The sequence below is a fragment of the Tachyglossus aculeatus genome, chromosome 16 (assembly GCF_015852505.1).
Source record: "Tachyglossus aculeatus isolate mTacAcu1 chromosome 16, mTacAcu1.pri, whole genome shotgun sequence".
NCBI lineage: Eukaryota > Metazoa > Chordata > Mammalia > Monotremata > Tachyglossidae > Tachyglossus > Tachyglossus aculeatus.
Genome location: NC_052081.1, coordinates 9,297,089 through 9,309,932, shown reverse-complemented (window position 1 = coordinate 9,309,932; position 12,844 = coordinate 9,297,089). Strand labels below are relative to the sequence as shown.

At 47.8% G+C, this 12,844-nt stretch overlaps 1 protein-coding gene across 1 annotated transcript in view; it reads right to left on the bottom strand.

The window, feature by feature from the left end:
• The window catches only part of PAPPA2 (pappalysin 2), a 154,988-nt gene that overhangs the window by 18,650 nt on the left and 123,494 nt on the right, over positions 1 to 12,844 (bottom strand). Inside the window, exon 20 of the mRNA XM_038757813.1 lies at positions 9,099 to 9,170. Within this exon, the coding sequence (XP_038613741.1) occupies positions 9,099 to 9,170 (72 nt within the window). The remainder of the gene's footprint in view (positions 1 to 9,098; positions 9,171 to 12,844) is intronic.

The following is a 12,844-nucleotide window of genomic DNA, read 5'->3' as shown; positions in this document are numbered from 1 at the left end:
ACATTAAAATAAATTGCAGGTAAGGGGAAGCAACAGGGTATAGGGATCCATAAATAAGTGCTGTTGGGGTGGGGTGAGTAGCAAAGTGCTTTGGGGTCACAGACACCAGTGCTTAGGGTAGGCCAAACAGAAGGCAGGGAGAAAATGGTGAGAAGATGAGAGATTAACCAGGAAAGGCTTCCTGTAGGAGATAGGATGCTTTTAGTGGTGTTTGTTCTTTGAACAGAAAAGCAATAGGGAGGAATGGGAGCTGAAGAGCACAGGGAATGGCATAGCTAAATGCGATAAGATATGCCAATTTGGTGGGCTACTGAGGGTTTTTTTAAAAACTTGCTGGGAATACGGGCTAAAAACGGAGGGACAGTGAAAGAGTCAGAGCAAAGAGTGAAGAGAAAAGGTAGAAAGGAATGGAAAGGAAAAAAAAGTGACGGCAGAAATCCAGTGTCACTGACATCCACGGAGTGAGAATTTTCAAGAAGATATCTGACCCACACAAGAGGCTGTGATAGAGAAGAAAAGGCAGCAGGCAAGCCCCACCAGGATGACTTGGTAGTGCTCTGGAGGAGGTTTAGACATGCATAAGCTCTTACGAATGTTGTTAATTTAGATGAGGTTTTACAATTTGCACGGTTGTGTTTAATGCCTTGTGTTTTGGGGGGTTGAGGTTTTTTTTTTTTTTAGGAAAAAAACCCATAACAATGGTTTTAGTTTTCAAAATGAAAACTCCATTCCAATTAGTATTCTGAGTCTGATTTTCAGAGATTCCAGTTGGAAAGTCTAGAGCCTGCCTTGCCCTGGATGGGACTCCAGGCATGTCTAAAGACATGTCCGAAATTTTCATCACGATGCAAAAGCTGCTTAATAAATCTGGCAGCAAAAGGCATAAACACATCTCCAGTGGAAAGCACTGAACCCTTGTGCCTATGACAGTCCAGAGAAACAGCTCCAACTTAAGCTAATTTTCGACTGAGGCTTCCACGTTTTTCGCTCTACGCACCACCATTCTACCAGTCTCTGGAGCGCAGGGTCCCCCCGATCCCCCAGCCTCCCTAACCCCCTTCTCTCATGCACACACAAACACACACACACACACACACACACACACACACAGACAGCTTTGCATTTGGCCAGCTCCTTCCACCCACTGATTCCCCAAGAGCTTTATAAGCCTTCAAAAGTGATGCTCCATTCTCCATGAGGAAACACCGAGCCCAATTCATAGATCGCTAAAATGAGAATCTGAAAAGTCAAGTTGGTGATGATTATGAAATAATAAAATCATTTAACTAAAATGGAATCAAAAGCAAGTGATGGATTTAGTAACTCTCCATGATTAGCTTGTACCTCAGGGGTAAGTAGGGCCAGATTTTTCCCCTTGGGATTTGTCTAGTGGCAAGAGGTATTATTTGCAATTTTCTGAGACAAGGTGGGGAGTTGCAGGTGGAAGGAGGGAAGGAAGGGTGGAGAGGGGAGGAAAAGAAGGGGAGGGGAGAGGGACAGAGGGAGGGGGGAGAGAGACAGAGAGAGAGAAGGAGGGCAGCATGAGGTGCAAGCTGAGAAGCAGCATGACCTAATGGAAAGGCTTGGGGGTCAGAAGACCTCGGTTCTAATTCCGGCTCCACCACTTGTCTGCTGTGTGACCTTGGGCAAATCACTTCACTTCTCTGTGCCTCAGTTCCCTCATCTGTAAAATGGGGATTAGAACTGTGAGTCCCATCTGGGACATGGATTGTGTCCAACCTGCTTAGCTTGTATCTACCCCAGTGCTTAACAGTGCTTAAAAGTGCTAAGCGCTTAGTACAGTGCTCTTCACATAGTAAGCGCTCAATAAATACGATTGATGATGATGATGCTTAGTAATAAAGTGCCTGGCACATGGCACATAGTAAATGCATAACATACCATTTTTAAAAAAAAAAGGAGGAAGGAAGGGAATGAGGCAGGGAGGGAGGGAAAGAACAACAAACAACTCTAGCCTGCCCTACTCCAAAAGCTTTGCTCTGTGCCTTTGCACTAGAGGAATTTGTCCAGCTGGATGTAGGAGCCTGGTAGTAAAGGGAGGAAGCTTTAACGCTCTCCTCTCAGTGCTAACCATTAAAAAAAAGCATCAGTCGAGGAGAAATCAAAACCCGTTTCCAGCAGGCAGATCTCTAAGCCTGCCCTGAGTCTCTAGGGCACTCACAGGGTAAGGGACTAGTTTGTTCAATCCAATACAGAGAGGAGGAAGGGGCCAGGGTGAGGATGATGAAGAGGATGATGACAACAGCATCACATGACGATATGGAGGGGGGGCCGACTCCACGGAATGTGGAGAGGGAATTGAGGCTGATGACTCAATGAATCCTATCTGTCTTGAGTGGGGAAAAGGAGGAGAAAGACCCAAAACAGACCTTGGTTCCTGGAGTGATGGCTAAAGGAAACCAGATCTGGTAGGGAAGGAAGGCTAGGTACCCCTAAAGGAGATGCCCCCAGTTCTCCTAGGACCCTGGGGGCTGTGCTCCTAGGGAGCTGTAAGCACTCAATAAATATGATTGAATGAATGAATGAGTTCTCGTTAAGGAACAGGTCGCCCTGCAGTACTGGACCTGGGATGGACACCGCATCCCTCGTTGGAGAAATGTTCCCGCACACTGCCTCCGTGTTCTGGCCATAATGCAGACTGAAAACACCGATGCTGGCAGAACTGAATGTACTCTTCAGTGTTTTCACCACTTAAAGACAGTATCATTTTTATTATTATTATGATTATCATTATTAGATATAATAATAATGATGATGTTTGTTAAGCACTTTCCATGTGCCCAGTGCAGTGCTAAACACTGGTGCTCGATTCAAAGTAATCAGATCAGTCATGGTCCCCATCCACATGGGGGAAAACTGATATTCAATCCCCATTTTACATAGGAGGAAACTGAGGTACACAGAAGTGAAGGGAAATGGGGGAACCAGGAGTAGAACCGGAAACTCTTGACCCTCAGGCCCAACCACATTCAACTAAGTGAAGCTGATTCCCTTGAAACAAAAATAGCAGCTTGTGTCGCTCAAGGCTGGGGGAATGGCATGCCCCAGGAGCCGAGGTAGCAGTACCTGACACAAGAGTGTCGAGGTGGTGGGGTAGAGGTGGGGGGCGAGGTCAGCAACATGGGGCCGCCATCTGGAATATGAACAGCACCAGAGCAGCAGAGGGAGGAGAGAGCAGGCCAAAGCAACAACAGAGGAAGAAGTTAGGGAATGCTGTCCCAGGTGCATCAAAAATGATCCTGAAACACTAATTCTGAAATCACAATCACCACACACATACACCTTGCCATAATTTCACCAGCATCCGCATTGTCCCATGCCGTATCAGACCAGTGTGCACACACACACTTGCGCCCACAAATGCTTGCACACACCAACAAGTACTACCCAGGCAGGCACTTACCCAAATGCCTTCTGTTGCTTCAAGAGCCTGCACATGTATATACTTGGAAACACAACATGAGATCTCCAAATCCCCAGGCTGAACAGAGCACATAACGCCACCTCGCCCATCATCCTTCCACTCAGGTAGGGTTGCATCCTACCATTCCAGACAGAAAGATTCTCTTCCAGTTGTCTGGGGAAGAAATCCTCACAGCCGCCCTATTCCATTTGGGTTTGGGTAACCAGCTTCACTCTCAGGAAGCACTTCCTTGCCTATACGTTAAATCTCCAGCTGTGCTTTAGTACCCTACAATGGGAAAACGGAACACGATCGAACCTCTCAGCCATTTTTTACCTCAGCTTGTAAAACCACCACTTCTCTGAATTGTGTAATCCTATTTCCTTTAATTGGGAGTCAGGGGCTCTGGGTAAGTCATGTAACTTCTCTGTGCCTCAGTTTCCTTATCCATAAAGTGGGGATTCAATGTCTGTTCCTCTCCACTACTTAGACTGGTGAGCCCCATGTGGGACAGGGACTATGTCCAACCTGATTAACCTGTATCTACCCCAGTGCTTAGAACAGTGTTTGACACATAGCAAGTGCTTAGCAAATACCATAATGATGATAATAACAATAATAATAAATCTCCAATGGGGATCTGCACTTTTCCGTATCGGTAGAAGACCTACTTTTTGGCTGCCTCTGGGACACCATGTGCTGCTGCTTTATCCTAGAACCCCAGCCCAGACTGACAGTAGCAGATTGGGGGGTGAAGGAGGCATTGAGAAATGTAGTCTACAGGATCCCAATGTAGATTATGTCTGCCTGAGGGGCTGTGTGGCCAGTGTGCATGCCAGACCAGTATCTTTATCCCTGGGTCAGCCTCTTCAGCACCACTCTCACTGACCCCAAGCGTCTTTAGGGCAGCGGCACCTTCCGAGTTTTGCCAAAGGACTTGCTACTTGGCCTGATGAAAAGTTTTCCCGGTGTGTTTTTCTGAGGATGGGAATTCAGCTGAGGTGCCTGACCTTGCTAGGGTCTGTCCTTTCTCCTGTTTAAATACAGTAGACTGTGTTAGTTCCTTGTCAGCCCTCAGGCTCCTCTTAAATCTGCCCAGTCTTCTATCATTTAATTCTTCCTCCTCAGTACTGTAAGCTCCTTGAAGGCAAGGAATAATGTCTACCAACTCTACAGCATTGAGTGCTCCTAAGCCTTAGTGCAATGCTCTGTGCTTAAGCACTCACTAAATTCCACTGATTGACAACAATGCTGTTTGACACTCATCGATTTCAGTCAGTTCTCTGAGCTCCCCTGGGGCCCTCCAGGCAGCTAGATATCAATCCTGGCTTCTCCCCACCCCACCAGAGGAAGTGGTTTCCTGCCATCCAAGCTGCCCACGGCCCTCTGGGCTTGCTGTTGTAAACCCAAAAAGTGAGAATGGGGAGTACTGTTTCTAATCCCTTCTTTAATCCCCCCAGACTCTAAACTCCTTCCTTGAGGGCAGGGATCATTTCTACCAATACAACAGAGTTAGTAGACTCTCCCAAGTACTTAGTACAAGTGCTCGGCCCACCACAGTAAGCGTTCAATAAATACCATTGATTGACTTTAAGATTAATCAGCTTTCCCTCCCTGTCCAATAAAGGGGAAACACTTTTCTTTCTTCTTTCCTGGTCCCTGAGCCAGCAAAGGAATGTTGTTGGTTTTTTTCCCCTTTCACCTATTTGGAAAATTAGGACTTTTTGTCCGCCTTTAACTTTTGGACCTTTACTCTGACAAGTCTTTGCTATTTCTCTGTGCGCTTCCTTGGACATCTGCCCCAACTTTCAGTAGTCCCAGCTCCCTATTTCTTAGGGCAGAAAGCCCTGCCTCTGCTTCTTTCCCCCTTACCGGTTCAAGGCTCCCAGGGCACGTGACCTGAATTCAAAGGTGGGACAACAGCTTAGGGGATTGCGGGCCAGACTCTGTGCGCGAGAAGGCGGCATCCCCGGAGCATTGCGTTACAACACACTGTGACTGAAGCCGGCCCATCCCCTACCCAGAAACATTTGTTTGGAATCACCCAAAGTCTTAAATGGGCCTTTTAAGTTTTTACTGGAAGCCTCAAGGATATCCATTAAAACAGTCCCACATGTAGCTTGTAGTAAATAGACGCATAAAAGGGCTGGATTCATGTATGAGTGAGCCGCTCTCCCTGCCTCTTAGCGTGACATGCTTAGTTTTATTGAGCGCTTACTGTGTGCAGAGCACTGTACTAAGCGTTTTAAGTGCTTGCTATGAGTCAAACGTGGTTGTAAGAGCTGGGGAAGGTAGGGGTTAATTAGGTCAGACACAACCCCTGTCCCGCATGGAGCTCACAGTCTACGTAGGCAGAAGAACAAGTACCCCCATTTTACATTAAGGACACTCAGGCACAGAGAAGTTAAGTGACTTGCCCAAAGTCACTGAGCAAGCAATTGACAGAGCTGGGATTAGAACCCAGGTCCTTCTGACTCCCAGCCCCATGCTCTCTTCACTAGTCCATGCTGCTTCCCAATAATTTTCTGGGCTTGCTTTACTCAATAACCTTCCGGGCCTGCATCCTCTCTTGCAGTTGGGCAGGGAGACGCTCCTGAAGTCTCCCCCTGGGTGAGTGCAGACACCCGAGGACCAACTACTCCAGAGGGTCTGGGTCTAGAATTGAGCTGGATGGGGACAACCTGTCTCTGGGCCTCAATTTCCTCCTCTGTAAAATGGGGATCATACCTCCCTACTTCTTTGAGGGTGAACTCTTTGAGGAGATGGGGCTGTCTGATCTGATTATCCTACCTCTACTCCAGTGCTTTGCCCAGTGCCCAACACAATGTAAGTACTTGATAAATCCCACATTTGCCATTACTCAGAGGGAGCCCCGTACACTGAAGAAGCATTTGGAGAGCAAGTGTGTGCAGTTGTCTGGAGGAGCCAGTGTAGACTGTGTTTTTGGATGTCACATTCTATTTGGCTGTGCTACTACAATATGAAAAGCAAATCACCCCAAAGCCTATTCTGCATATTCCTCTTTTCTTTCTTTTAAATTAGCATTTCCTCGAAGTGTCTCTATTGGCAAAGCGAAGTTTACTATTTGCCCAAGAGCCAGAAAGTGACAATGCTTTCTATACAGTCAAGATGGGTTATTTACAGTGAAGCCACACCATTTAGGGGTGTCCTAATCTACCCTGCCTGTGTAGAAAGCATAGCATGCTCCAAAAGCCTTCATTTTGCCTGCCGCATAATTTAAAGCAAGTTGGATCTCCCTTAGTCTTCTCGTCCTCTCTTCCCTTCCTCTCTTCCAAGGGATTCAGCAAGCTGTGTGTGTGTGTGGCCTTGAACAGGGCCAAGGGTCACTGCTCTGCCCAGCGGGGATTTCCAGCCCCTCATTCTTTCCTCCGTGCCGTTGCGAGATTGAAGGGCTGTGCCTGAAGGGGGTGGTTAACATTTGCCGCCAGCGCTTATGAAATGGAGAAGCCAAAAAGTCACTTTGCACCAGGGTTTGCCCTTTGCAGAGGAACTACAGCACTGTGCCTCCCCACTCTCCTGGCCCCAGCTTCTGCCTTCCTTCTGGCTACCTCAGTGGGGTCTTCCTCCCTCTCTCTCACCGCCTCAGCAACAGCTTTTTGACTAGTCAGTCCTCAAGATTTTTCCATTCCTTTTTCCTAGAAAAAAGTCTTCTAGACCTCCATTAAGCCTTTCACTTCTTATTCTTGACCTCTCCTCTCTGAAGTTTCTTACCCTCTCTCCACATTTCTCTCTCCTTCCACTCCCATCTTCATATCCTGAGTTTCCCCCCTTCCCTTATGGCTCCCTCTTCTCGGAAGACAGTCCCCAGGAGCCCAGGTGACAGTCTGCAACCTCCTCTGTCAATGGAACCAACTGGATTTTCCCTAGATAGAGAGGAGGGATTCTAGCCAGAAGACTCGGGGCCAGAAATCTTGCCCGCTTGGGGAATTGAGCTGGGGCAAGTGGGTAGGGGCCAATCGTGGGTGGAAAGTGGCAACAGATGGATGGGGTGGCCAGTGAACTTTGTGGGGAGGGAGAAGCCGAGGGGTGGGACTCCTGCAAGCTCACCCTCAGCAGCTGAAGACCATGTTGGCCTCACTGACTCCTGTTATAGGATGTGCAAGGGTGCAAGGAGGAACAGAGAGGAGGATGGGGCAAATGAGAAAGCTTTGTGTTCTAATCATCTGGGAAACACCAAAGCATGGCCCCTACTCCCTCATCATCTGGTCTCCCTGTTGCTCCCAGGCAGAAGGAACGACAGAAGGGAATGCTCAGGGTTCCTTTGATCTCTGCCCAGCTCCCTCAGTGTTTATCTCCCTCCATCCCTGCCCTCCCCCACTTTCTTTCCCTCTTCACCACCCCCCTTGGCCCCCACCACCCTTTTCCCTGCTGTTGTTATACTCCCTTCCCCCACACTGCCATCTGTTTTCCTAATGATGGCATGAGATGAGCTGTTTTGTTGGCTTTCAGCGTAACAGAGCACACTCCATGCTAACGCTTATTCCCAAAGTGCTCTCACACTGCTTTTCATTGGTATCCCTCCTTCCTGTCCCCTGCACTACAATGTGTGTCCCCCGCCCCCTCTCACCTTCAGTTTTGGCCTTTTGGGCTCTACTGCTCTGTGAAGGAATTGGTTAAAGAGGGAGACAGACTCACAGAAAAATGGGTGTGTGTGTGTGCGCGCATGCACGTGTGTGTGTGTGCGTGTGTGTGTTTGGATGGGAGAAGGGAAAGCGAAGAAATGACAGTCAGATTGCTCTGTTTTCAATACTGAAGGATGAGCTAGAATGACCCAAGTGTCCCTGCTAAATGGTTTAATTGTTTCCAGCGAGGGATCTGGAAGACAAGGCTGTTGAGGCTGAGACTGGAACTACTAAGTGTTTGTCCCCAGCCACCAGCATTCCTAAGATGGGATGGCTCAGACTGGAGGAGGAATACATGTGCACGCACATGCACACACACACACACACACACACACAGCCAGTGTGGCCTTACATCACCCTACCCGGGGCTCCCTACTGAGATCATGACCCTTGATCTAGGGCCAACTTCTTCCAGTACCCAGACACTCTCCCACACTGAAACTCTCCTCTTCACCATGACCATCTAAGATCTATCACTGTTTACCCAATCTGAGCCCAACTCACCACGTCCCTCGGGCTCGTAATTCCCAATTAAGCAAACGGAAGAGCCTGGTGACTTGGCTATTTTGAGAAAAGGCAGTGATCCTGCGTGAGTAATTTAAGAACTGGCCCCACCTTCACGTTATCTTGGGATTTTATGAGGATAAACTCAAACGACTCTGACTTTTCCTTTTTTTCTGGCATTCTCCAGTCTCTTCCCCCATCAGGTGATCTAGACCTGCACAGGAAATGGCCTGGACCTTGGCCATCCCGTTAGATTGGAAACATCTTGAGGGCAGGCACCCCACTGCCTTTTCCTTCTCTTGTATGCTCCCAAGCACCCGGCCCAGTAGCCCTCACAGCGTGGGCAGCCGGTCAATAATGTTGATGACAATGAGGATGACGATTCCTAGACGATTTGGTAGCAGAAAATCCTGGCAACATCAGAACACGAGACCACTGTCTTAGAAGGAGCAGCTGCCTAATTTGGGGTACTAGAGGGTGGCAGGAGGCACAAGGAAGCAGCCTCCCAGGGAGGACTCTCCACTTACCTCACACGACTGGATGCAGTGGACGGTCATGGGGTCTGGGTGCCACTGACGCCTCCCTGTGCACACGATATTCTAGCGAGAAGAGAAAGACAGAGGTGGGGTCACAAGGTGGGCTGGAACACAGTGAGCCTCAGACTCCCATAGTCCTGGATCCAATATGTCACACTGTCTGCCCAGGCCCCTGGCTCGCTGGTCCTCCCATAGAGGGCCCGAGCCAGCTGGGCCTCCGGGGAACCTGTCAGCTTCCCAGAGGGCTCTGTCCACAGTAAGCACTCAATACGTATCATGGATTGATGGATTGTCTCCCCCAGAAGGGAACAGGGCCTGATGGGAAAGAAATCCCAGGCCTTCCCCCAGCAGGACATGTCTATCAAGCCTGTTGTATTTTCCTCTCCCAAGTGTTCAGTACAATGCTCAGCACATAGTAAGCACTCAATAAATTCCATCGATTGACTGACAATGAAAACGACAGAACACTGTTAAGAAACCAGAGTGCCTGCCTCTGATCATGTTGCCTGCCTCGCACTTACGGTGAAATGTTTCGCCCTCATCATTTCAGTACCCACTAACTGTAACCAATGGGAGACAGCTGGGGATCCAGATGATACCAAATTAAAGCTCAAGGGAGGTCCGGTTTACTCAAGTTGAATGTCCAGCAACTCCTTAATTCCCAAAGACCATTGCTAGGTGTGCACATGAGCTAATTCATTGCCATCTGCTTTTCGTAAACTAAAAATTCATTTTGACGAATTTGGGTGCTTTTCAATATTCCTGGATTCTAAAGAGCTGGGAGATGCACTATAGCAAAAGAACAGTAGCACAGAGCGTTAAAAAATGAACAAACTCCATCCAAAGTGCCCTCCCTGTTAACGACTGGCTCAGACACTCATTGTATTAGGAAGAGAGGAGCAGCCTGGTGAGGTGAGAGCTACTCCTTTTCATTAGATGACTCCTCTTGAAATTGGAGCAGTATGCTCTAAAAGGCTCAGCCGGTGGGTCTGAGCATTAGAATAAAATGGACCTAGCGGGTCTGAGCATTAGAATAAAGTGGACCTAGCCTGGAGGGCATGCATGCTTATACATAACTGTATTTGATTTTGAAGATGATGACAATGGTGAGATTAATTAATTGTAATTAATTAATTACTCTCTCAAGCACTTAATCCAGTGCTTTGTACACAGTAAGCGCTCAATAAATATGATTGATAGGAAAAGCAGCAATTCACCACCTTCATCACACATCCATACCCACACACAAATATTGAGAGTAGCAGGCTCCAATTACTGAAACTAGTACTTTTTGATCAGGCCAGGAATTGATCTATTTTCCTAATATAGTCAGACATCCATTTGTGGCTGCCCTTATACCACTCCCTCTGCTCCGGAGACTACATCAATCAATCAATCAATCGTATTTATTGAGCACTTACTATGTGCAGAGCACTGTACTAAGCGCTTGGGAAGTACAAATTGGCAACATATAGAGACAGTCCCTACCCAACAGTGGGCTCACAGTCTAAAAGGGCTCACAGACTACATCTCCCAGAGGTCCCAGCCTGCTGTTCCGGGACCCCCATTGCTGGAGAAGTTTGGGTCAGACTCCTGGGAGACACAGTGGTGGCAGTACAGGGTGGCAGGAACCAGGTCCCTAAGGGTCACCACCCTGGGCCACGCCAACTTCTCCACCATCGCTGGGGGATACACTGGGCAAGTCCAGAAACTGCACCTAGTTAACTCTAGGGTTTTAAACAGAGGGTCTGAATTCTGTCTAAAGTTGGCATCCATGTTCTACAGAGTGATGGAATTCTTGATGTGAACTCCAAGGAGTATCAGATTTATCAGTTGGTGTTCAAGTTGAGACGTCACTTAGGAGGCACAAACTATTCTCAAGAACATCCAATCTTAGGACTGCCCCAAGGCATTAAACATCAGGTATCAACAACATGAAGGGGCCAGGGAAACTTAAAGGGAGGAAACAGAAATGCCTTTACAAACGCTATTCAAGGTCTGATTTTAATGGCCCCATTTGCTGTGTAATCTACAGAGAAAGATGAAAAAAAAGCTCATCAGAAATTTCGAGCCTTAATTCACCACTGAGCAAGTAGAAGAGCTTCAGTGTTTTGCAGATTTTTTTTTTTAAAGCATCGATCCTTCTCCTTTACTTCCTCCTCTTTCACCAGGGGCCACTCCGTTGCTCTCTCCAGCACTAAATGAATCCTATTATATACAATGTGGCCAAAGAATCAGAGGGAGAATTCCCCAGTGGCCCAGGGATCTCGGCCAAGGAAGAAGTTATTGATTCCACCTACCAGACCCAAGGGAAGTCACGGCCCTCGCCCTGCCCCTACTCGGGGGGTGGGGGGAGAGGAAGGGGATGGGGGAAGTGTGTTGGGGAGGGGGGTGCCAGAAACCAGTGATTTAAGTGGGAATCATTGAAGCTGACACAAAGTAGTATCTACAGCACCAAGCTCCAGTAAACCCGGCTGACCCTAAGCCTTGGGGAGGGCAGGAAAGAAGACCGGAAGGGAATTCTGGCTTAAAGATAATTTCCAGGCTCTTATCCTGCCCCTCTCCCCACCCCACCTCTCTCTTTCTCTCTCTGCGTATGCTTGGTTTGGATTTTAAGCAAGTTATCCTAATGGACCCAATTTGGGGAAAGCACCAAGTCACAAACCTTTGGGATAGCTGAACAGTCCACATGGAGAACAGGGAAGGCTGGGAAGGGGAGGGAGAGGAAGAGGATGGGAAGGGGAGGGGGACAAAGGGGAGGAGGAGGATGGGGGAAGGGAGCGGGAGGATGGGGCGGGAAGGACAAAAAGGGGAGGACAGGAAGGGGAGGTCTACAGCTCTCAGATTTAGGGGCTTCTGCAAAAGAATGTAAATTACAAATCCATTGACCCATAAATTGTCTTCTGAGATGCATGAGACAATTCAATGAAATTCTGATTATTCCCTGGGAGTCCAAGAGCCAGGAGATGTTATTATGCTGGAAGGGGAGAAAGGCAGGCTGGTAGGCAGGCAGGCAGGTCCCTCTGCAAATCACCACCAGGGCACAAAATCATTGTTTTCGATTGAATGAATGAATCCCCTTCCTCCCTCCCTCATTCATCCCCCCGCCTTACCTCCTTCCCCTCCCCACAGCCCCTGTATATATGTGTGTATACAGACTTATTACTCTATTTTACTTGTACATATTTATTCTATTTATTTTATTTTGTTAATATGTTTTGTTTTGTTGTCTGTCTCCCCCTTCCAGACTGTGAGCCCGCTGTTGGGTAGGGACCGTCTCTAGATGTTGCCAACTTGGACTTCCCAAGTGCTTAGTACAGTGCTCTGCACACAGGAAGCGCTCTATTCATTTATTTATTTTACTTGTATATATTCTATTTATTTTATTTTGTTACTGTGTTTTGTTTTGTTGTCTGTCTCCCCCTTCCAGACTGTGAGCCAGCTGTTGAGTAGGGACTGTCTCTATCTGTTGCCAACTTGTACTGCCCAAGCGCTTAGTACAGTGTTCTGCACACAGTAAGCGCTCAATAAATACGATCGAATGAATGAATGAATGAATGTTTTCATGATAAAACCAGGCCACAGTTACCCTACTTGATGGAATTAGCTGCCCATGAGGGAGAAGGTGCATCTGGTTTCTCTTCTTGGTGTTTGGCCTTTAGTTTGAGAGGTGAATCATCTGGGGTTTTACTGAGATTTCACCCTCCCTGGGGCTGCTGCACCCAAACCTAGTCCAT